Consider the following 23047-nt stretch of genomic DNA (forward strand, 5'->3'; position numbering starts at 1 on the left):
TCCTTGGAGACCAAGTGGGTCCTATAGGAAAAAAGGTTTGCCAATGATATTGCAGACCCTGAGCTCTTTAGCCTTTCACAATGACATGTACATGCCAATGACATTTACAGTTGCGAGCTCTTGATGTTACTTGTTAAGAATGATTATTTAATTGGGTTTGTTTTGCCAGTTTCTTCTTCAGGGAAGTGGTGCCTTTGATTTGACCACCATTTTCCCTTGCCCACTGTTCCCCTTGATTGGTAGAGGATGGTCATGTTCTAACTTTGTGTTGGCCTTGCAGGGCGACTTCAGACACAAATCCTCATTTGTGATCTGAAATCTGACAGTGTGGCTGAGAACACATGCGATACCTCTACTGGAAACTTCTATCGAGAGCAGCCTGGAGCAAAGTGCACTTGGACAGAGCTAGACACCTGTGCAAAAGCTTTTTGTTTTGGCCAAAGTTGACTGCTACTTCTTACTTTTTTAACAAGCCACGTAAATAAATGAATTTTCCTCAAGATGGGCACATTCATCACAAGAGAAAGAAACTGAGTGGGTTCCGGGAGGTGGATTCCAGTCTCGGACCTGGCTCCCACCTGAGTGTTGGGGGGATTTGGAAGCTCTTGCTCACAGACTCTGCTGGGATGGGCACTGTGGCCCTGGGAAGCCATTTGATTTGCCACTCGCTGTCCTCAGCCAGGGTGAGCCCCACGCGAGGGGTGACGAGGCAGCTGTGTCACACCAGCAGCGTAGGGCTTGGAAATGTGAATCCCAGCATGAAACCCTGCAGCTGCAAAGTTTGAATCACTGACTATAGAACAGAGGCTTTTTATGCAATGACCTTGTCTCACTCACAGTGGCCCACAGACAGCCCTGCACCATTTCTTCTTCAAGGCATTGTCCGTCAGTGTTGTAGTACCCATCTTAGAGAATCTTTTTAGATCAGCATTTTATAAAAACAGCCAAAATCCAAAAGGTCAATTACTTGTTGGAAGAAGAGGCCTTCTTTCTTACCTGGAGGAACCCTGCTTGTCCATGGAGGGTTTCAGTATTTAAGGAAAACCTCCAGCTTAGGCTAAATCTGAAATGGTACTAAAATAACATTCTGCTTTTCTATGGGTGTTTATTTTATAAAATTTTACATTCTAAATTTTTGCTAAAGATGTATTTTGATTATTGAAAATTTCTATTTAAACTGTAAATATGTTGTCATACAATGTTAAATAATCTATTTTTTACAAAAAAAATCAACTTTAGGTGTTCCAAGCTACTTGTGTTAAATTTGAAAATGTCAATGACTAGGAGTATCTTATCCCAAGGAATCCTATCAAGGAGGCTTACTGGAACAGTCTTTTTTCCACAGTTTTAGCATTTTTCACAAGAAAACTTACGCCCTTTATATATCAGACCATTGTTGCTTAAGAAACTTTTAAAAATTCCAGTTGAGTAATGTCAAAATCTGTTTGCATCACTCCAAAAGAAACATAAGCTTAGGTCAGCTTTGAACTACCTCTTCCTTAGATTACTAAAACGACCTGTGCCCAGAGACCACCCAGAAGCTCTTACACATACCTGTGCAAACCATGTTACTCAACTCCCGCGATTGAGTCATATGCCCGTCTGAGTGGGTACTAGCGACTAACTTCTAAGGCTAGCCAGCAAGTCCCTTTCCACCTTTAATGCTCTGTGGCTTTGTGCCATTAGCTTTAATATGTTCACGTGCCACAGGCATTTGGCTCAGCCCAGGACAGTTGTAAGGCGAGCACTTCGGGAAAGGTGGGTCTTCTCCATGTGGTGCCCAAGACACAGCTCTTACCGGTTGCAGATAGCTCCTGAAATAAAGCAGCTACTGCTGTTGGGTTTTGCAGTTCCTTTTACTTGTGTAGTTCATAAGACTGTCCAGGCCTGAAGGCAGGTTTGAAATAAAATCTGTCAACCGTGATATTTTTTTAAAGGAAATGAATTCCACTATTCCTCTCTGGCATGGAGAAAGCAATGAGACACCGCAGGTTCTCACTTCCCAATAAACCGTATGTGGCGGCAGCCAGGCCACCCTTTTGGAGACTATCAGGGAGATAAGCCTGATGGTGAGAGGAGGGTGCTGATTAAAGGCGGTGTTCTCATTTTGATTTTAGAGTCTTTATCTACCCAAGACACGGCTCACTTTGTGGGGGACGTTGGAAACATCATTCAAAAGCCTTTGTTCTTCCAGAGCAGATGTTCTCAGCCTCAGATGCGTTGCTGTGTTAGCTCATGATGTGAAGCAGAGCTTCTCAGAGGAATGCCTCTGATTCCACTGTGTGCTTATAGGGCGGTTTTTATGTAGACGAACATAGTCATCTTGGGATTAAACTTTCAGTCTTACTTTTTGTATACTTTGAGGGTTTTTTTAAATTAAATACTTGAGACTTATGTTGACATTTCTTTTTAAAGTTAGGTGAAACACTTTTCCATGGGCTACTTGGCAGAGGCAGTTGACAGCTCTTCGTAATTGCTTAATGATACCTATCTTTGCATTTGTGTCTTGAATGCTTAGAATCAGACTATCCTTCCATCTTCACCTACTCTTGGTAGAAAAGGATGGCTTCCCCCTTCTCTAATTGTTGGGGATTAACACTAGCCTCCATCTTGGTTGTCACAGTGATATGGTGGCCTTATGCCTCCTTCTTATGCCCTAAAACCTCCTACCCTAGTGCCATGGGAACCGGGTCTCACAGAGGGGTCAGAAGTGAAACGTGGAGTCTGGGAAGTAGTTGCCTTTACTGTAAAAATGTAGACAGAAAAGGAACATTCGTGTTTTTTCAGATGTGAATGTGACTAAAGCCTCACAGCCTCTACAAGGCTGTTGCGGCCTTTGGTGTGGCTGTTGTTGTACATAGATGTTATAGACTTGTACTAACACACCTGTAAGTTGTATTTGTTAAACCTCTATAAAAGCTTAACAAAAAAAATCAACTTTGCCTCATTATTTCTCTTATTTGCTCTCACGTTGGGTTTATCTCTTCTTCCTAGCATTTTATTAGGTAAATACAATTAAAACAATATAGACCCAGGTTTAAAGAGATTGCCATCACTGTCTCCATGAATTGGAGATAAGTGTTCACTCAGCAGCAGCTGTGATGCCCTCCACCAGTGTGTCCACATAAGGGAGAGCTGCGGGGTGGATCACAGTGCCATTCCACCCCTCCAGCCAACTACCACGTTTATATTAAAAACACAGGCACAGTAAGCCTATCCTTTTACTTCTGTATGACAGTTTGCATGGTTTCAGCTCATCTTCCTTCAATCCTGTGGTCACCCTTCCCCTACTTCAGCATATAAATGGTTTCTACATCTCCTGCTTGACATCAGGACCGTCTCTGCCCTCACTGTCTTTGGCTGAGCCAATGCCTGGAAATCAGGTTCCGTCAGGCCCTGCTTCCAGCACTCCAGTGGGCTCTAGAACGAGCACATGCCAGGGTAGGGAGAGATGGCCACACGCCTCTCAACCCAGTGGCCCCCCAGGAAAGTGCCCAGCTGAATCTCTTTCTGGTCATCCTTGGACGAAGCATAGACATACATGTTTGAGGGTTACCTAATGGTGCCGCCAAAGGAGACTAAAGTGAACGCCCCCGTCCCCGCTGTGGGAACTGTCCTTAGCGGACAATCAACACAAATCACACAAATTGGTGTTAGTATCACTTGGGATAAGGGGCATGAAGCAGGTTTTCATAAGCAGGGCGGTATTTATCCACTAAGAGGGACATCCGTTGTTAGGAGGTAGACAGCTAGCTGTCTGGGGACAAAGACAGTGGGACAGACAAACTGAACCTTAAAGACAAACCGAGTCATTTTTTTTACCTAACAGGAAAAACTTGGTTTTATTATTCTTGAACACTTTATGTAAATTAAAATGACTACCAATAAAAGCCCTGTTCTAAAAACAGAAAAATTCTATTGACTACTAGAGGGCTACATTTATGCTTAACCTTTATTATTCCATTTTAGAAAGCCATACATTTTTTTTTTAAAAATCTGCAATTCATAAATAGAAAAAATATTACAATTGAAATCTTGTCATTGGATAATGCGAAACTATCTACTATAAGGAACTGATATCAGCTAACAGAGGCTGGATTTATATAAAAGAAAGCTAATGTGTTGTGTTCCTCAAGGACCAGAATATAGCTTTATCAGAATGGATGGACTTGATACTTTCAAATGGAGTCAAGTTATAATAAATAGCTAAGCCCTTTCCGTATTATTTTATAATTTTTGACCACATGCTTCATAAAAAGAAAAGATGGCCAGCTACAAAGACGAACTATACAGAATCAGAGAGGCTGGAATCATAAGGACAAGTAGGACGTAGTGACAGCGTCCTTAGGGTTGTAAGGAAAGCCGAATGTGTGTCCTTCACATGCAGAAAAGGGTGTCCTTCTGAGCTCCTGCTTCTCGGACACTAGAGCGCGCTGTTTTATTTAGTTGGCCGTTTTCAGGGGGGCCTTTCGGAGCGACCTCCTACAGGGGGCTGGGTTGTCTTTATTTCTGGCCGGAGACTTCACATTCCACTGCTGAGGCTGTGGAGTCCTACAGAAAGAAACGACAGAATTCTGGAACTGAGGAACAACTAACAAAACCCCCTCAAAGGAACTCTTGGTGAACTTACGGTTTATCAGGCAATGATAAACATAAAATGTCATTTCCTTGACTCGGGGGTTCCATTTTCTCTGAAAGGGAGTCAAACAAACAAATTCAGATTTCCCAGAACTCCAGAGCAGCTAAAGTATCTGAGAAGAAGGGACTTGCCTTTGACTGACAAAGACGTCCGTGGTGTGCCTATGTAGCTGACTCCTGCTTCAAACGTCACGTCGCTGATCGTCTCTGGGTAAAAGGGGGAAACAACATGGTTAGTGAAAAGCCGGCAAGAAACAAACATGAAATAAAGTCACCTGAGTAGTGTTAATGGAGTTTCTGCTTCGGTTCATTCAGTTTCTTATGTCAGTACCAAAGTGACTGTCAAATTCAGCAGCCCACTAAGTCAGGCTTCAATTTATTTGATCTTTTTGTAGGACTTGACATTGTTGGAAGACTCAATCCTTCCTTCATGTCCGTGGTCTCCTGACTTGCTTTCTCTGGCCGCTCCTCATCTTAAACTGCTACGCTGGCCCACGAGCACCCAGTGCTCACTGGCTGTGGCTTCTCACCCACCCGGTGTCCTTAGTTACTGCCTATATGTCAGTGACCCCCAACTCCAGCTCAGACCTCCCTCCTACATTTCCTACTCCACCTGAATTCCCTGAAGATGCTTCACCAACTCATTCCCTTCGCTCAACATGTTCCTTCCATATCCCTTATCAGTGATCTAGGCAATCTGGATGTGCCAGGCATCATTAGCTTCTCCACACCTAATCAGTAACTGAGTCCCATCACCACTCTCTTTCTACTATCCGCACTGTCTCTTGTCTCACTGTGACAGGAGACAATCTATGGTCTCCCATTTCCAGATTTCCCCTTAGGAGGCAGGAGAGCAGAGCATAGGAACAGACTGAATCAGACTCTGGGTTTGAATTCGGGCTCTGTCTTTCTAGCTTGGGAATTATTCTAAGAAGCTCAAGTTTCTTTACCTCAAAAATGGGATACAAATGTACCAACCTCAGAGAAGTTGTCAGGATTAAATGAGATCATTTATGTAAAGTCCTTAATACAATACTTGGTACAAAGTAAGTGCCAAAGAAATGTTAGCCACTGTTGTAATTTATTAGCTATTATCCCTTATGTGACTTAGAGGTAAATTTGTTTAAAGATTTCGTAAGAGCCTGCTTTAATACCCTTATGGCTCAGTGTGTAGAGAAGGGCCCCAAATCCCAGCTCCGTCTGAGCTGGGCAACATCCTTTGTGCAAGCTGGCTCTAGGGCCATCCAATTATCATGGTTCTCCAAGCAGGCTCTGGTCTGTCACACCACGGTCTACACAGGCAGCTCTTGGTTTCTGGAGTGTTCTCCCTGAGCCAACTACAGCATAGCACTCCTTCTGAGACCTGGGGGGTGACGCCTCTCCCAGTGACTTGCTCCTCCTTTGTGTCCTGTGCCTTTTTACACGAGCAGCTAGCACACTTGTCTGAACAGAGCACAGGCTCAATGGCTGGGTGCCAGCTGTCCTGTCAAGAGCATGCCATCCTTTCTGCAAGGACACTTGGGAAGTAAGCTGCATCGTTTTTACCTTTCTCCCGTACACTGGAACCTTAGGGTACTGATTAGATCTTTCTAGTCTATATTTTAAAGTCCGCCAATGCATCTGCAGTGCTACATGTCTGAGCTACTCAAGCTATGTTAACAGACAGAACTTCTGTTAACAGACTTCTCAGAACGGTATCCTCAGCAATGCCATCCAAATAACTCAGTTTTGCTATTTCTCATTACTGGGAGGTCTCTTCCTGTGTTAGAGTTGAAATCCTCTTCCTTCCACACACATTCCTTTTCCTGTTTGGAAGTCTCTGCACATCCAGCTAATAAGTCTCCCACCTTCACAAACATCAAGGCAGTAGTTCTTAGATCCCCTATATACTTTGTAGGTGCTTAGAATTAAAGGCAGAAGCATCTTTGCTGCCCGAGTTACAGCAGTAAGAGGGGCTTGCTAAACCCCGCACAGATTTTGTTAAAATCTAGCTCTGAAAATTACTCATTTCCATTTAGCAAAACCACTTTGTTTAGCATGTTTCCTTTTGGTTTCGTAGAGCTGAGACCACCTTGTGACAGTCACCCCACCTCAGAGTAGTCAGTAGAATTTGTATAAACCACAGAGAAAAAAAGAACGGAGTGTTTTTTAATTACCTAAGAACTCTCCCAGAAAGGAGAGCTAATCGGAGACCCTTCTTCAAGCCTTTCTTCCTGCTTCAGAAAAGGAAGAGATCCCCAAGAATTTTACATTCAAGAGCCCAGAGAAAGAACAAGTCCTCCATTGATCTGGGGACAACCTGAGAGTCTTCCTTTCAATGCAAAGATGGCTCCACATGTACAAATTCAAGCAGCATGTCAGGCTTCACTGCTGAGGAATACATGCTGCCAGGAAACCAACCGAAGACTGAAATCTGGGCTTCGTGGGGATGAGCAAAGCTAAAATGAGATTTGTCCTCCCTGTTTCTGTAGCATATGGCAGCTAACTGCTAAAACAGAAGCACTTAGTGCCCCTGAGCTGGGAACACAGAACATATAGAAAACTCTTTGTTAAACAGGTTGAGTTTTTTACATATATTATTATGCATTACACCTGTTCAGTATACACGAACCCAAAATTACCCATTGCTTATAATGACAAAAAGCTGTCATAGTTCAGCTGTCATCTGAGGAGTTGTGTTCAGCCGTTAACCTCCCTTAAAAGGTGAACTTGGATAAAAATTACCTATAACCTGGTAAACATTCTAAGAGACCACAGCCTCGCAGGTAGTCGGGACCACTAAGCAAGTAGCTAGAGCACAGTAGGTGCCCAGTGACTTTGTGTTTACTGAACGCATGACTGAATGAATGGCTTGATGCTTTGCTGTTCCATTATCATAAAGAACATCTTAGCACTCTTCTCATCTTATAATAATGCCAGGTTAGCACTGTGAGAGGAATAAGGCTGAGAAGGTACACAGGAATTGGAATCAGAACACCTGAATTCAAGTCCTGGCTCTGACATTCAAGTAATCATTTAACAAATTTCTGTTCACACCTATCATGCTCCCAGCACTGTGGTGGGCCTGGTGGACACAGCAAGGAGGAAAGCAGCTTAAAGGAACATCAAGGACAGACAATTAATTATTTAGAAGTGTGTTGAGTACAGCTGAGACGATCAGAATGCTAGGAAGGGACCCTAATCTAGTCTGAAGGGTCAGGAAAGGCTTCTTCTGAAGGGTATAGAGGTGGTCACTAGGAAGGGGGTGTTCTACAATGAGGACACGTCATGTGACAGCCTCGCATCAGGGTAGAATGAGGCTTGCGCAGGCACTCAGAGAAGACCGCCCAGGGCTGGGTGCAGAGTAAGGGGGAAGGTGGCGCGAGACCAGGTGGAAGAGAAGCGGAGACACGTGCAAACTACACTACAGATTTCAGAAAAGAGAATTTCTTCACACTGTAAATTTTCTCAAGATAATGATTTTTAAGGGTTTTGAGACAATAAGAAGCTATAAAACAATGGGGAAAAATATACCATACTTCTAACTCAACCTCTTTTGAAATAAAAGGAAAGAATAGGACATTAGAAAAACACACCCAATGGGAGTGAGAAGACATAGGCTCTCAGCACAGCTAGCAGTGAAATCCTTAATCTGCCACCGAATCTCAAGTCTGTTTGCTCCAGAGCTGAACTTGGTGACATACAAGGTGCAGGCACCGAGTGCTGACATCTGAGAGCTGAAAAGCAGGGCTGGCTGAGCAAATCAAGTAACCCGGGGAGTCAGGCAAAAGTGGGGAAATGTCGGCTGCAGAATGGCAAGAATGGCGCTGCCTAGAGAAGTTACTGAAGGGATATGTGCCTCAGCTTCATTGTCTGTCAAGTGAGGATACCTCCCAGGGCTGTGAGCAGTGTAACTGAGTTACATATCTAAAAGCACTTGGAAGAGTGCTGAATGCTCACCTTGTGCTCAGTTGAGTTGTTATAATCATTCCAAAACATTCAGTCTGATTGCCATAATGCCCTACGATGCTGTTGAACCTCAGGAGAGCTTTCATCCAGTAAAAAGGACTCTCTTGCAACAGGGGGAGTTTTACTGCAAGTTTAGCAGACACACAGTGACTGCAGGGGAGTGAGGAGAAGCCGGCTCACTCACATGAGCTACTTACTCTCAGGAGTACTGACTGCTCGTTTAGTTACATGGTCAATGGCTCCACTGGACTCTTGCTCCAAGCAGTATGAAGATGCTAGGATAAAACGGGAAAGTTTTTATCTGTCCAAAATTCCCAAAACAATATCAAAGAGCAAAACAACCATATGAGAAAAAATATTTGCAAGATATACAATAAAGTTAATATCCCAAAGTGTTCTTAGGTTAATTCAGAAAGACACAAAAAAAATGACAAACATAAAAGAGAATGTCCATTCTCACTAGGATTCAAAGAAATGGAAATTAAAACCATAACTATTTTTAGCCTATAAAGCTTAGCAAAGAAAATGGAAAATTATAAACCCAGTGTTTCTAAGTAGGAAAATGGACACCCGTGTGTCATCAGCAGGAATATGTACAGTGAATTATAGAGGGCAGTTTGACACTATCAAAAGTCTTAAAAATATTCATGGCCTCTAAGTGATAGGAATTAATCCTAATGATTACACACATATAAGGATATATGTACAAGGATGTTTACTGCGACATTTCTAAAATTGAAAAACACCTACATTTCCCAAAATAGGGTGGTAATAATAAATAAGTGATGGCAGTTACTCAAGACACAATGCTGCACAGCCATTGGGAGAAAGGTTTTGAAAGAAAAATTCATGGGAAACTTTTCACTATATATTATTAGAACTATATGTAGGGAAGCAGGTTATGAAACAACGCACACTAAGATCAGTTTTATACGTATTACCAAGCACACGTGTGTGAGGAGTAAAGACTAGAAGAATAAACACCTCACTCCTATGGGTGAGTATTCTATTTCACAATCCTTTGCAAATCTTTTATCATAAATACGCATTGTTTAGTCTCCAATCAAGGTTATTTGTTCTATTTTTTAAAATAGAAACCATTTTAAAAGGAATGAAAAGGCTTCTACTGTGTTTCAATCTGCAAATTCACTATGCTGAGATGGAAAAACCGAGTAGTTCTGTGCCTTATGGAGCCGCCGTAAGACTTACCATGATTGTGCATTTTGTCCAGGCTTTCAGGATTTAAAGTGAAGGGCAACACTCCTATGCTCCGATTCCGACGCCTGCTATTCGACTCCACAGCTTTCTTGACAGAGTTCAGGATTGCAATGGTACTCAGGGACATGGACCTGGGAAGGGGAACATGCCAGACACGCAGAAAGCAAGAGTGAAAACACAGATGTCACTCCCCATTTTCTTTCAAATGCACCCCTCATCCACACTCATTTCAAATCTGAAAGGGAAGAGCCTAGAGTGAGGTATCAGTGAAAACCCGGTAACACTCGTATTGAAAACGCCACACGGGGCATGGCAAAGGTGTCTCTGAGTATATGGTGACAGGGAGTCAGCCTGTGACTGACTCTGTGGGCTCCATACCTGGCTTTGGGCATTAACCTCTTCAATGGCCCAGTTTCAAGTGAAAGAGGCAAAGGAGGTGCTTGGCTAGTGCTTGATGTGGGTGTTGAGGGCTGGTTTGCGGCATGGGGTACAGTGGCATTTTCTTGACCAGCAGGAGCTGGCATTATTTCTAAACTTGGAGCAACCTGTCAGAGAAGATAAATAAAGAGTAATTACTTTGTGACACTTAAAAAAAAAGAAGAAGAATCTTTACATGCTATGAGGAAGTCCGTAAGTCATCCATTTTAAAGCCATGTCAGCCTGGCTTTACATGAGCAAGTAGAATTTTCTCTTCAGAAACAGCACTGTTAGCAGACTACCACACAGAGATGTTGAGGTGTTAAAGAGAAAAAGGGGAAAGGTAGGTTGTCCTCATCATTTTTCAAGGCAGGAGATCTGTCTGGATGTCTCAGGGAAGTGAGCACACTGCCTCTGAACATGAGCCAACTGCTCACCTAGAAATACCCCCAAGTGACAGTATGTTCTCAAGAGAGGCATGGTGGGAAAAGCACTGAAAACAAACTAAGCAACCTAGGGAGACAGGGTTATGTACTGATCACTGTAATTGAAGATCAGATAACCCCGTGGCCAGCTTGCTTTCTGGGCATTCACACATTTCCCCCAACTAGTATTCCAATGGCTTTCCACAAGTTCAAGTGACGTGGCCTTTGGGGGAGGGAAGCCTCCGCGATCCATCTACCTGTGTGTCCATGTAACAAACGCAGTGGCCTAAGTGGCAGTCCTGAGGTCTAAGTCAGACCAAGCCCTGTTCTGTGTACAGTACAGCAGCTTGGAGAGGAGTGTCAGACGGAGGGGTCTGCTCATCTACCTGCGTGGTACTTGCCTCCTCCTCGTTCACATCTGTTTGTTTCGCCAGCTCTTGCTCCTGGGCCAGCTGTTCGTGGTACTTCTTCATGTCATACTCTAGTTCTGATGCCAGCTGTTTGTCAACTGCAAAGAAATCCTTGATTTCATCTCGGTAATCCTGCATCACCTCCTAAAACAGACCCAGAGGCATCCTTTAATGTTTTCTTGAATAAATAAATAAGCTCTCCAACACTACTTGATAAATAACAAGAACAGTAAGACTTATTTTGCTGAGAGCGGACTGTTTCTATTACATTGACCAAGTCAATTAACACAATGGTTATTTTCCTAGGAAACACCAATTGCACTCGACTGACCACACAAGCAGGTGAGTATGACGTGAGAAAGTAACTAAGAGTTCTGCTCTCTTAGAAAGCTTCCTGTCTATCTGCCAATTGGCAGGCAATTTCCCAGCTTCCTGATGGGAGAAGGGGACATGGAATCACAAAATCTTAGCCTAGAGCAGAACTTGAAAAGGGCACAGAACAGCCACCAATAACTACCTCCTTTCCATTCTTAGAGGCTGGCATGGGGAGAATGATGTATCTGGGTGGTCTGGCTTGGTTCTGGGTCACCACCAGTTCAAAGGATCTTGTACTGTCACTAACGCAGGCCCCTCAGGAAATCCAGTTGGAAGTTAGGTGGGTAGGTGACATGGCCTGGTCCTGACTCAGACAGGGTCTCTGGAGCAACTTACAGGAAGCAGTGCAGTCTAAAAGTTGCACATGCTATCTTTCTCAGAGGATTGCGGCTATGGCTCTTAATCCCATCTTTGTGTCCTCTTGTGAAGATGTGACAGAAAACCTTTCATTCTATTATGGTCAGAACATTCTCAGGTCTCAAAGAAGGCTGCTAGGGACCAAGCATCTTTGTTGAGAGAAAGAAACCATATCACCTGACAGTATTAGAGGACAAGCAAATATACAGCAGTCCAACTATGAGGGAAGTCCCAATAAAGGAAAGGAAATCCATCAACTCTACCAACTGCCGCTAAGAAAAGGTTCCACAGGTCAAAGGAGAGAACTGCTGGAGGGTCTTTAAGAGAAGGTTCCAAATGATTAAGTTATGCAAACCAAGCAATGACTCAAGTGTGACTATCCTCCGGACTTGCGCTCAGAAACGGGAGCGAGACTCATTTTTCTTAAGTGTTTAAGTAGTCTACTTAGGAGTGAAGCTAGTTTTTTCCTTTCTGAGGTTTAAAACAGGGCAATAAAAATATAAGAGTAACTGGAAGTTCTCAGTCTCCTCCCCCCACAAGACGGTGAGTCTATTTTTCCCACCTTAACTTCCTTAGGATAAAGAGCTATTTGAAAACTTATGTTTAATATAATTCTGTTGTAGCTCTTTTTGGAAAAAATAAAAATCCTTAGCATTTTTTGAGGAAGAAAATAGCCTATTGTAAACAGAGAAAGGAAAAAACTGTTGCATTTATTTCTGATTGAAAGATTTTGCAACAAAGGTCAGAGGCCTTATGTCTGCACTGCAAGTATACATACCCTGGCTGCCTAGACTGAGATTTTTCATGGCCTAGGACCCCACAGTGATGGCAGGCCAGCCTCTGATAGGTATTCCCCAAGGTCTACTGCTATACGGCAGTTATGTCCCGACTTATAAATCAGAGACAGTGTTAAAGGTAAATACCCCCGAATTAAACATAATGACTAATATTCACTTTATTCTTCACCAGAATAAACTTAGGTGATGACTTTGCTCTTGACTCTGGTTGAGAAAGTCTTTAAAATTGAATCTATTAATAATTGGCAATCAAGGACACACATTCTCAGCACTTCACAAACTCAATTGCACAAAAAACTCAAGGACCAGCTTCTGTGGAACCTACGGTCAAGGTCTCTGTCTTCTCCCCAACAGTCAAAGTGCCTGTCTGGCTGGTTCAGTTCTAAAAAAGTGTAATACTGGTTTTGAGGCATTCTGAGTTCTAGTCATTCACCGAAAACCACACCATCATAATGGCCAGAAGATCCTGAGTAATGAACCGTGGGTAGGGAGACACCAACAACAAAGTCAAATTCATCTTTTACCCTGAGATAGTTCATGAGCTCCCGCAAAGCTGGGATCTTATTCTTCTCTAGCACAGCCTTCAGGGAGATGATAATTGGAATAATGTTTTCTATGAAATTCCTCTTCTGAACCTGTAGTAACACAAAGGCATGTTTTAGATGCATGAAGTTCTGAAAGACAAAGACTTCACCTTGTTCTAGTTCTTTTGTCTAGCAGATCTAGTCACTATGTAAGTTTATTTTTTGTTTTTGATTACAGTCCTGGGAATTGTATAGGACGCATCACCTTTGTCCTGGAGACTTTATAAGCATTACGCCAAAACACCAGGAAAACTCTGTAAAGTAGTACACAGATGAATACTATTCTTATTTTCTAAACAAACAAAAAAAAGAAGTAGAGATACATTGAATAACTTGACAAAAAGCTTGAAACCTTCACACAAACCCATCACGACTCTTGGCTACACATTCAGTCCCTCCATTCAACATCTTCTCTTTGGAATGAAAATGAGTTCAATTCTGGCTACCCAAAGAGACATTTTTAATTCCTACTGGTGAAATGACAATAGTCAAAAATGGCTAAGCATGAAGGTAGTCAGTTCTCTCTCTCTCTCTCTCTCTCTCTCTCTCTCTCTCTCTCTCTCTCTCTCTCTCTCTCTCTCTCTTCTCTCTCTCTCACGTAACTTTGTATATACATTTAGGAAAGTGCTATGTATTTATAGAGTCCCTGATTTGGCCAAGCTTTCATATTCTTTACCATGAATGATCACTAACCACAAATGTTTTGCAATAAATCTCTTAGAATTAAAACCAATCCATTACAGTAGCACACATATGCAAGATTTATCATTCTGAAAAGTATTCTTTTTCTTCTCATGTAAAGTCACGAGTATATTTTCCTTGCTTGTAAACCACTCATTTCTAAAAAGTCTTATCAGATTTCCTGAATTAGGACGGCAACAGGTAAAGAAGTAAACAATTTAATAAATATGAGTCTAAGTAGATGGTACATATCGGGATAGTCTTGAAAAATGGCTTAAATGTATTCACTCAGCACGTATTACCAAACACCTTCTCTGCACCAGACACAAAGCCAACCTCTGGGGATAAGAAAGGAAGCCAAGAATTCTTGCCTTCAAGTTATTTCTAGACCAGACTAGCAGTCTGTGTTATGATGTGTAGTACGCTGGGACAATTAGCAGGGTATTAAGGAACTTATGGAGGAGGGATACCTAGGAAGGAAGGGGTAAATAGCATAAACCAGGGAAGGCTTATTTGAAAAGATGACACTTAGGATGTGAAGAAATTAGGTTGCAGAAAGGGGTGGACAGGGTGAGAGCAGACACTGTGCACAGGATGAGCGGCATGCAAAGGTACAGAGGCACGAGAGACACCTCTCATCTGAGGGATGAACAGTAGTCCGGAATGAAGAGTTTAGAGAGGGGAGCAGGCAGAGAAGGGATGGGGTAGGGATGGCACAACACACATTAGAGTTCTGTATGCCTTGAAGAAGACTCAGGATTTTACTCAGAAGATGAGTGGAAGCCACCAACCTATTTATTAAAGATATTGTTAGAGGTACAACTTCTATATGATAAAATTTGCCCATGTTAAGTCAACAGTTTGATGAGTTAACACAAGTATAAACTGAGTAACCAACACCACAATCTAACTCGTCATCCACAATCCATCACCCCAAAAGTTCCCTGCTGCCCCTCTGCAGTCAATCTATTTCTCGTCTATTTTAACCAGGAAAATAAAATCATTAAATCTGTACTTAAGAAAGAGTTTTCTGGCAGCAAGGTGGTGCTCAGCCTGGAACAAAAAGAAACTGGAGACAGAAAGGGTGCTGAGGAAATTGCCAGAAATGGCACAGAATGGCTTACATGGCACAAAAATGGCTTATATGAACACAGAACCAGTAAAAATGTGAGAGAGATGGGTTTGTAAGGTAAGATGGACATGTGGAATGTGATCTGTCTACTTCTTTGGGTTCAAAAGCCTTCAGGACTCAGGTGGGAAATAAGAATGAGCAGCCCTGGCTAGGTGTAAGAGCCTCGGGCCTGCCCCTAAAGTCATTCAAATCCCAATTTCCACACTCACTGGCCAAAGGGAAACGTGTGCCTGGAACGCCAGACTCCGGACTTGGGTAGCACTGGGCTATCTTCTCCACAATAGAAGACTGTGCAGAAGAAAGCGACGAACAGGAGGAAGAAAGGATGAGTAATTCGGCTTTGACACAGAGGAAGTTTGAAATGCCTGTGGCACAACTCGGCAGGCAAGTGGGACTGGTTCAGGCTCACGAGAGAAGCTGGAGCTGGAAACACACATGGAGAGTAACCACCACCTGGGTGAGTGAAGGCCACTGTTAAGAATGAAATCGGGATCTCGGCTAGTATTTACGGGTGTGGCCAGGCCTCCTTGGAGGAAAACACACTCACTTGTGAGATGAGCTTTTTCTGAGCTTCCTGCATGACTACATTTGCCAGGGCCATGTCGTCTTCTTCCACAAGGAGGTCCTTATCTGGTTTCGATCTCATTGCCAAAAGTTTGATTTCCTTTGAGCTGAGGACCTCAAAGGTATCTGAGAGTAACTCACTGGCTTCCATATCCATGGGCAGGATGCCGTCGGCGAAGCACGCTGAGAGAGAGTACAAAAGATCGGCTTCTGAAAAACAGTCTGGCCCCAGAGGGGAGGTGTCCCTCATAGAGCTGCATAGGAGGGCATATCTGAGCTGCAAGGGGTCTGCATGGGCACAGATGATGTCCAAAAAGGACCAAAAGGGGTCCCATTTGCTCAGTATCTGCTGGACTATTAGCAACACATTTAATTTTTAAATACACATTTGATCCCAAACACAACAGGCTTACCCAAAATACTAAAGCAGATTTTGGAAGTGATATTGAATCTCTGGTCATCTGTGAAGTGCTCTAGAAGAAACTTGTAGATTTTCATTCGTTTCTCCTTGTTTGTCTTTCCCTTCAGTGAAAAGAGTCGCTTCTCTCTATGGCGAAACAGGACAATTTTACCACATCATGTGAGCGAGGGTGAAAGGGCTTTAATTTTAATAGCATTTCCCAGCATCCTAAAAGCAGTCTACCAGTGCTTGTCAAAGGCATTTTCTCCTTAGCACTCTGCTGGCACGATTGAATTTTCTTGCATGGCCCTGCCAAGAGAAGTAACAATCCCACAAGGAACATGTGGGCTGGGGTCTGGGCCTGACCACCGTACAAAGCAGCTGACCATCTCCCATTGCTCCCCCAGCTCTCCCTGGAGTCTCACTGACCTCTCTGACTGGGGGAACTTGTTATACTTCTCATGCTTCTCATAATTATTGAAGTGGAAAATACACTCAATGAAGTGCTGGAAGAACATGGCAGGATTTCTCTTCAGCAACAGGTGAGCCAGGCAAAACTCCCCGAAACTGCAAAAGAAGGAGACCTATTGGCTATCTGCAGACAGCCAATAAAAATAATACCAAGAACTCTGCAATGCAGAGGGAACTGTGAATTAGGGTAAGGGATACTAAATCTATCCCAATAAACAGCTTCATTCACATCAAAAGCAAAATACGAGTTCAGCTTCTTTTGTCTGTCCTTGCTAAACAGCCTCCTTTTTGAATCCAAGGTCAGTGTGAAGGCTTTCTCTACCAGGTTTCCTTTCAAAATTCTAACAAGGTGTCGTTATTCAGCTACACTTCAAATGAAGGAAAACAACCAACCTACCCCAAACCGCTTCTTCGAGCAGAGGCCCGTGGTCTTTAAAGTTGAGGCTGTGAAAAGGACCACCTGAAAATGAACACTTGGATTTCACCCCTCTCCCCCAACGTCACGTTTGCCCACAACAATGAACAAACACTAGTTTTAGTAACTGGAACTTTTTCAAGAATTGGGATTAATTACCAGAGCTTCATAGTCTGGGTCGGCAGGGCAAGCACCCCCACAGACAGCAACTGACTCACCGAGCTCTGGACTCCTCAGCCAACCCTGGGCATGCTCCTTCCTCCTGTGCCCCAAACCTAGAAGAGGCATCTAACAGGCACCTACACAGTGGGACAGAGATCTCACTAGCACCATGCCAAGCTGAAGGGCAAAATCTAATGGTGTCCTAAGCCAAGTGAACACGGACAAAAGCCAGACTGGTCAACCTCAGGCTCCCTAACAGCTTCTGTTTCATCAGGACACTAAGTTCTCAAGAGAACACCAAGGCACTGGTTTTTGGTCAGGGGTCAACCTAAGGTGGTGCAGGGCTGGCTTTGACCCATTCACACTGCCCACACCAATGTTTTCATTTCCTTTCCGAGATAAATGCAGTTTCCACCTACACAGGAGCACCACTCAACTCTCACCTGGAGAAGAGCAGCGACAAGGAGGCAAATATTTCATTCTACCTTTGGAATGCATTCGGACTTGCGGGAGGTATACCTTCCCTACTGTTTCCCCTTAGGCTAATATTCAAATCAGTTTGTATTCACACCACACACATCAATCAAAGGTCAGAAGGTAGCTCAGAAATCATGACGTTGAAAGAATTCTAGAGAAAAATTCCATGGCAAATAATGACACTCCATTAACCTAGGAAATAAGGGAGCAGCCTGACATAATTATGAAAACAAAACAAATAAACTATGCATAATAAAGGGAATTCCCTCAGGAGAAATTCACTTAAGGCCAGCTAGAAGCATCTGCCGGATATGAGAGTCCTCAGTATATTCTACACAGTGCTTTTTAGTAACTCAGGTTAGAAAGGTAAAGAAGGTCACAGCATCAGATGAAGTTCCTTTTGAATAAGGGTTACTTTGGTACACCATCTGTGACAAAGAATGAAGGAAACCACTGAATAAACAAAAAACATCCCCAAAGGAAACAACAAGACTACCTTCTGTGGTATTTTATTATAGTTAACCTACCACGGCATAGCAGTTTTCATAGCTACCTGAATTTTCTCCTCAGATTTGAAGTTGTTCATAGGAAAATGTAAAATTAAATAGAATCCAACAATTCTTCTGCTAGAAGAGGGGCTGCTTTGAGCTTGGACTTGATGTCAAATGCTCATCCACTCAGACTTGTGTTGAGAATACGTATAGGAAGAAGTAACTAATGGGCAAGATACTTCAGTCTATCCTTGGTGAATAACAACAGGCTTAACCAACTACAGAAATAAATTCAATGGTAACATAAAAAATGCAAGTAAGTCATATGTTCAGGGCTGAAAGCAGAGTCAAAGAGCTTTTTTGTATCACGAGAAGCCAGAAACCACAGTCCATGGGTAATACTATGTAGTACCAACCTTGCTGTGGCCTCTGCTGGGCTTACCAGGCCAAGTTTCAGCTTTGATTGGATCAAGGCCCATATATTCTACTAGCTTGATAAACTGAGGAAGAGGGACTATTGTTTTTGTTTGTCAGCTGCAAAGTTAAAAGAAGTTAATGCTCCAAGTAACGCCTCCTGGAGCAGTCCTTTAGAGTGACAGAAGACAGCACTTTTCAGGTACCTGGAATAGAAAACTTCAATAGTTCTAAAGCAATCTTATTAAGAACTCAGTAGCCTTTCTCACCGCCCCTTATCCCTCAGGACAATTAATACAAATCATACATAGTCACACCAACTCACGGATACTGTCTACAGAGTTTACACAGCATTAATTGCATTATATGGAAAAGAAAAGGAAGAACAGCTAAATCTGAGTAAGAATAATTTTGTAGAAAAAAAATCATTACTCTCTTACTAAGAATCTAAATCCAGGTTTCAAACAGCCCTACGAGGCCACTGGCGAAGAGCAGTCTGTTCACTTGTTTTCAGACTTAGTAGGAAACATAAAAACCTGACTTATTTCAGACGTCATCCCAAGCCAAGTGCTATTCTGAAGTAGGTAATTGCTCAATAAAGGCCGCTGGTAATGGATGTATACTCCTAATCTGGTCTACCTCAGATTAGGACTGAGGCCTCAGACCCATCTACCCCAGAATTCTATTTGAAACCAGAAGTCTCTTTGAAACTTGAGGCAAGTTACTTCTTATATCTGTTATCCTCGGGTGCCACCCAAATCCAGGCCCCTCTTGTTACTACTGGCCCTCCTCACCTCTATCACGTCCCTGTATGTTCCCTGCCTCTTTCTTCCCGATCTCACTTCCCAGCTCTCCTTTGCCCTGCCTGGTAGCTTTCTGCTGTGTCTTCTGTATTCCACATTCTGTGATGAGTCAGGCTTCCACGCTCTCTACACCTCTTCTTCTTCATAAATGAGAGCTGGCTTTCCTCCAAGGACACCACTGCCCTTACAGCCCCCTCAGGGCAGGCTGCTCTTCTCTCAAATCCCATAGCAGGGGTATGAAGACCATGTTTTTCCCCCTTACATTTTTCGTTTACCAAATGTTCACTGAGCTCTCTCAGGTGCTGGGGATAGCGGTAAGCAAAATCTCTGACCCTCAGGAAGCTTGTATGCTACTGGGTAGACAGATGTACATATAAAATGTTGCCAAAAGTGCTCTGAAGAAAAAGACAGTTTGGGGAGGATGCAGGGAAGAGGGGAGGGACGGTTATGTACTGGTTAAAAAAAACACACAATTTCTCCACCTGGTTCATATGATAATACTTATTTTTCTTGAGGCTCCAGCCATCTATTTTGTCCTCGACTGTTTAGAAAATTGCTTCCCAATTTTCTCCATTCAAACGCTAACATCACTGCTATGATCTGAATGTTTGTGTCCCCTGCCCCTAAATTTCTATGTTGAAAACCTAACCCCCAAGGAGATGGGGCCTTTGGGAGGTAATTAGGTCATGAGGACAGAAAGCCCTGCTGAATGGGATCAGTGCCTTATAAAGAAGCCCCAGAGAGATCCCTTGTCGCTTCTGCCATATATAGGTTTCATGAGAAGTCTGCTGTCTGGAAGAGGGCTTTCCCCAGGACCCAGCCATTCTGGCACCCTGATCTCAGACTCCCAGCCTCCAGTCTGTGAGCAATAGATTTGTTTATAAGCCACCCAGTCTGTGGTATTCTGTTACCCGCCTGAACGGACTAACAGAATCTCTCAGAGCATCTTCAACGTCCACACAGATGAGCTCAGTTAGCCCCTAGCTTTCTATTTTCTTGACTTCCTTGACGCCAGTGGCCCTCGTATTCACACTGCGTTGCCACTCTGCTGGCACATCCTGGACCACGTCCCTATCCCATATCAACAACCCACTCTATGACCATACCCACCTATCCTTCCAGCTTTCTGACTTGTTCTACAACTTCACTCGGCCCTCTAGGTCCTCAGCTACTTCCTCTTCTTCCAAACCAAGCCATCTCTGTCTTTACTTCCTTCTCTATCTCAATGGTCTATTATTTTAGTCACTTTCTTGCCATGAACCTCTCTGGCCCCTGCCTCCTTACACTTCTGCAGCATTTGCCCAGTTAAACGGAAATAATCCACTGGTTGTCTGGCTTTTACCCTGTGACTACTGTACTGCAAGGACACCACCTAGTGGGCAGAGAGGAAAATACATCATACAATTTTGTAGCCCCAAGTTTTGGGTTTATCACCCTATGACCATTTAAAAATATCATGCAAATTTGCTCGTGCCAGAATCTTCAGGAAATCCACTTGGACCAAAAATAAATTCAGTAAGTTTTGCCACTGTAGCCTCTTTGGAAAATCTGTATTAGCAGATACATGTGGAAAATTAATGTGTCTAATGTAAGCAGACAGGCCTGACCACTGGCCTAAAAATAGGGGAACACACTAATTTAAATGACAGCAAAACTGAAAATCATGATCTACATTTGAATCATGGTTTAAACACACTCAGATTGCAGAGATAAAAATGGAACGATTGAAGGGGAGAGTATTAAAATGCTACAAGAGGCACTGATAATCTTATAGTGTAAACACACGTGTCCTTCTAATTTCTTTGATTCATACTCTGATCACCTGTACAACAGGTTCGGTGTATATTTTATATACGAATCAATACTCTTTTTAACATACTTGTACAGGAGCTGACAAAAGCGGGAAAACACAGAACTTCAAGTGAAATAACCAATCTTGCCACCCAGGCTCATCATCTGAAAGCTTTCCAAGCACTTCTAATTGTGCCTGCTCCTGGGCTACACACATAAAAAGCTATGAGAGCCAGTCTTAATGGCAACAGTGTAAAGGTAAGAGGGCGCTGCACAGTATCTTGGTCCCTTTCCCAATGATATAAACAAAGAACAAGGAATAGCCTTAGCTTTTTACTTCTGACACTAGAAGGTATTAACTGGGATTCTTACCTCTACTAGTTTATTATGTAAAATGTTCCTCCTTGGAAAATTATACCCAAAGGAAACCGCACAAAACGCCTTCCATGGAACTCACAGTAAGTCACTGGTGATTATATTTAGAACCAGAGGGGCCCATTATTATAAGCTATTTATAGTTAATGAACTCTATAAAGACCTTTTCCCAATCGTGGTAGCTTTTGCCATGGCATTCAATATTCTATTTTCCAACTGCAGATTTGCTTTAAAAAGAATTATTCATACAGCATAATCTAGTTTGGCAAATTCTGTGAGGTCATTTTTCAATGCCTTGAAAAGAAATCTTTAAAAAAAATTACTGAATAACAGGAATTAAGATGTGGCAAAGCAATTCCCTTCCAATTTTTAAGAAACAGCCATTTCCAAAGATCCTTGTAATGTGTATACTCTATTTCATACTGTGTGATTCTGTCTTAATTCCAAGCATTTTTTCCTACAACTTCTGCACTTAAAAGAAAGTCTGAACTCTATCAAAACTCACATTTTATTGGTTTAGAAATCAACATAGTTAAGTCAACGGCTAATGGCTACTATTCTGTAGTTTACAATGACAAAGGCATATACTGCTCTTTATTATTGCTGTAGGAAGAGTGAACACTGTTAGCGAATGTGGCCAATGCTGAGATTATTTAATGGTGAATCTGAATGAGTGTATCTTTCTTAACTTATACGCAAAATAAAGCTTTGTTATATAGCTTAGTATTTTAATGGTATTAGTATTTTAAATAGCTGAGTATTTTAAAATCTGCTAATTTTCTGGCAACTGCCAAAAGCTCACTGAATCCTAAGTGACTCAGCTCCAAACCTTTTTAAAGAAGAGAGATCTAACGTAGACTAGAAATTAGGTAAATCATTCAGCTGCTTGACATGTGAGGGAAAAGATTTACCTGGCAACGTCTGGGTGGGAATCGATCAGAGTGCTGACAAACCGAAAGAACAGAGAGCCCTTCCACTTCACAAACTCTTCCTGTACAAAGAGAAATGGTTAAGGAGTACTTTTAATATTTAAAGCTTAAAGGTATTCAGTCATATAACCAACTGCTAACTTTCTTTTGTTGTGTCACACCTGAGAGCCGTTCAAGTCTGTCTGTGGCACATTAGCAGTTTGTTAGCACTCGATTCCCAACCATCTTGAAAGCACGTAACAAGTGTTAGTCACAAAGAGAAGTGGAGGAATATGTGGGTAGAACAGCATCAGATCTTCTACTGAATTAGGAAATGACTCAGAGCAGATGGCTTTAAAGGAAGAGTACCACTGGTTCCTTCATTAGGTACATAATGTACGAAAAAACGAGTACATGGAACATACTAGAATAGATGTACATCTTCGTTAAATGCCCTCTTTTTAAACATCAAATATTATTCCCCCCTCATTATAGGCTAAACATTTGCTCTTACTGTTAATAAAAGTGTCTAATGTTCTGCAGAGCTCCACAGTTCACTAAGGTCTTTCACACATTAAAATGTCTCATTGGACTCTCAGAGCAACTCTGTGAGATAGCCAGGGAAAATATTATGGTCCTCATTTTATTAGGTTGGTGCAAAAGTAATTGCAGTTTTTGCAATTATTTAACCTTTTAAACTACAATTACTTTTGCACCAACCTAATACAAATGAAGCAGTTACGTGTGAGAAATACTGACCTGTTCAAAGTCAAGGAGAAAGAGAACCAGAACTA

The 23047-nt window shown here is 42.5% G+C and overlaps 2 protein-coding genes across 6 annotated transcripts in view; one reads left to right on the plus strand and one right to left on the minus strand.

Moving 5' to 3' along the window:
• The window catches only part of JAM3 (junctional adhesion molecule 3), a 75318-nt gene extending 71490 nt beyond the window's left edge, over positions 1-3828 (plus strand). Inside the window, exon 9 of the mRNA XM_081037723.1 lies at positions 281-3828. Within this exon, the coding sequence (XP_080893849.1) occupies positions 281-316 (36 nt within the window). The 3' untranslated portion in view covers positions 317-3828. The remainder of the gene's footprint in view (positions 1-280) is intronic.
• The window catches only part of NCAPD3 (non-SMC condensin II complex subunit D3), a 61854-nt gene continuing 42627 nt past the window's right edge, over positions 3821-23047 (minus strand). For 2 of the 5 annotated variants that reach the window (XM_081037720.1, XM_081037722.1), the window contains 12 exons: positions 22257-22336; positions 16376-16513; positions 15960-16093; positions 15530-15729; positions 13110-13220; positions 11033-11200; positions 10183-10349; positions 9796-9935; positions 8784-8861; positions 4771-4845; positions 4631-4691; positions 3821-4551 (listed from right to left, as the gene is read on the minus strand). In XM_081037720.1, coding sequence (XP_080893846.1) covers positions 4443-4551; positions 4631-4691; positions 4771-4845; positions 8784-8861; positions 9796-9935; positions 10183-10349; positions 11033-11200; positions 13110-13220; positions 15530-15729; positions 15960-16093; positions 16376-16513; positions 22257-22336 — 1461 coding nt within the window. In that variant the 3' untranslated portion in view covers positions 3821-4442. Of the gene's footprint in view, positions 4552-4630; positions 4692-4770; positions 4846-8783; positions 8862-9795; positions 9936-10182; positions 10350-11032; positions 11201-13109; positions 13221-15191; positions 15436-15529; positions 15730-15959; positions 16094-16375; positions 16514-22256; positions 22337-23047 lie in introns of all 5 variants that reach the window. The other 3 variants (XR_013992521.1, XR_013992522.1, XM_081037721.1) reach the window with 3 other exon arrangements.

Source organism: Rhinolophus hipposideros (genome assembly GCF_964194185.1).
Source record: "Rhinolophus hipposideros genome assembly, chromosome: 24".
Lineage (NCBI taxonomy): Eukaryota > Metazoa > Chordata > Mammalia > Chiroptera > Rhinolophidae > Rhinolophus > Rhinolophus hipposideros.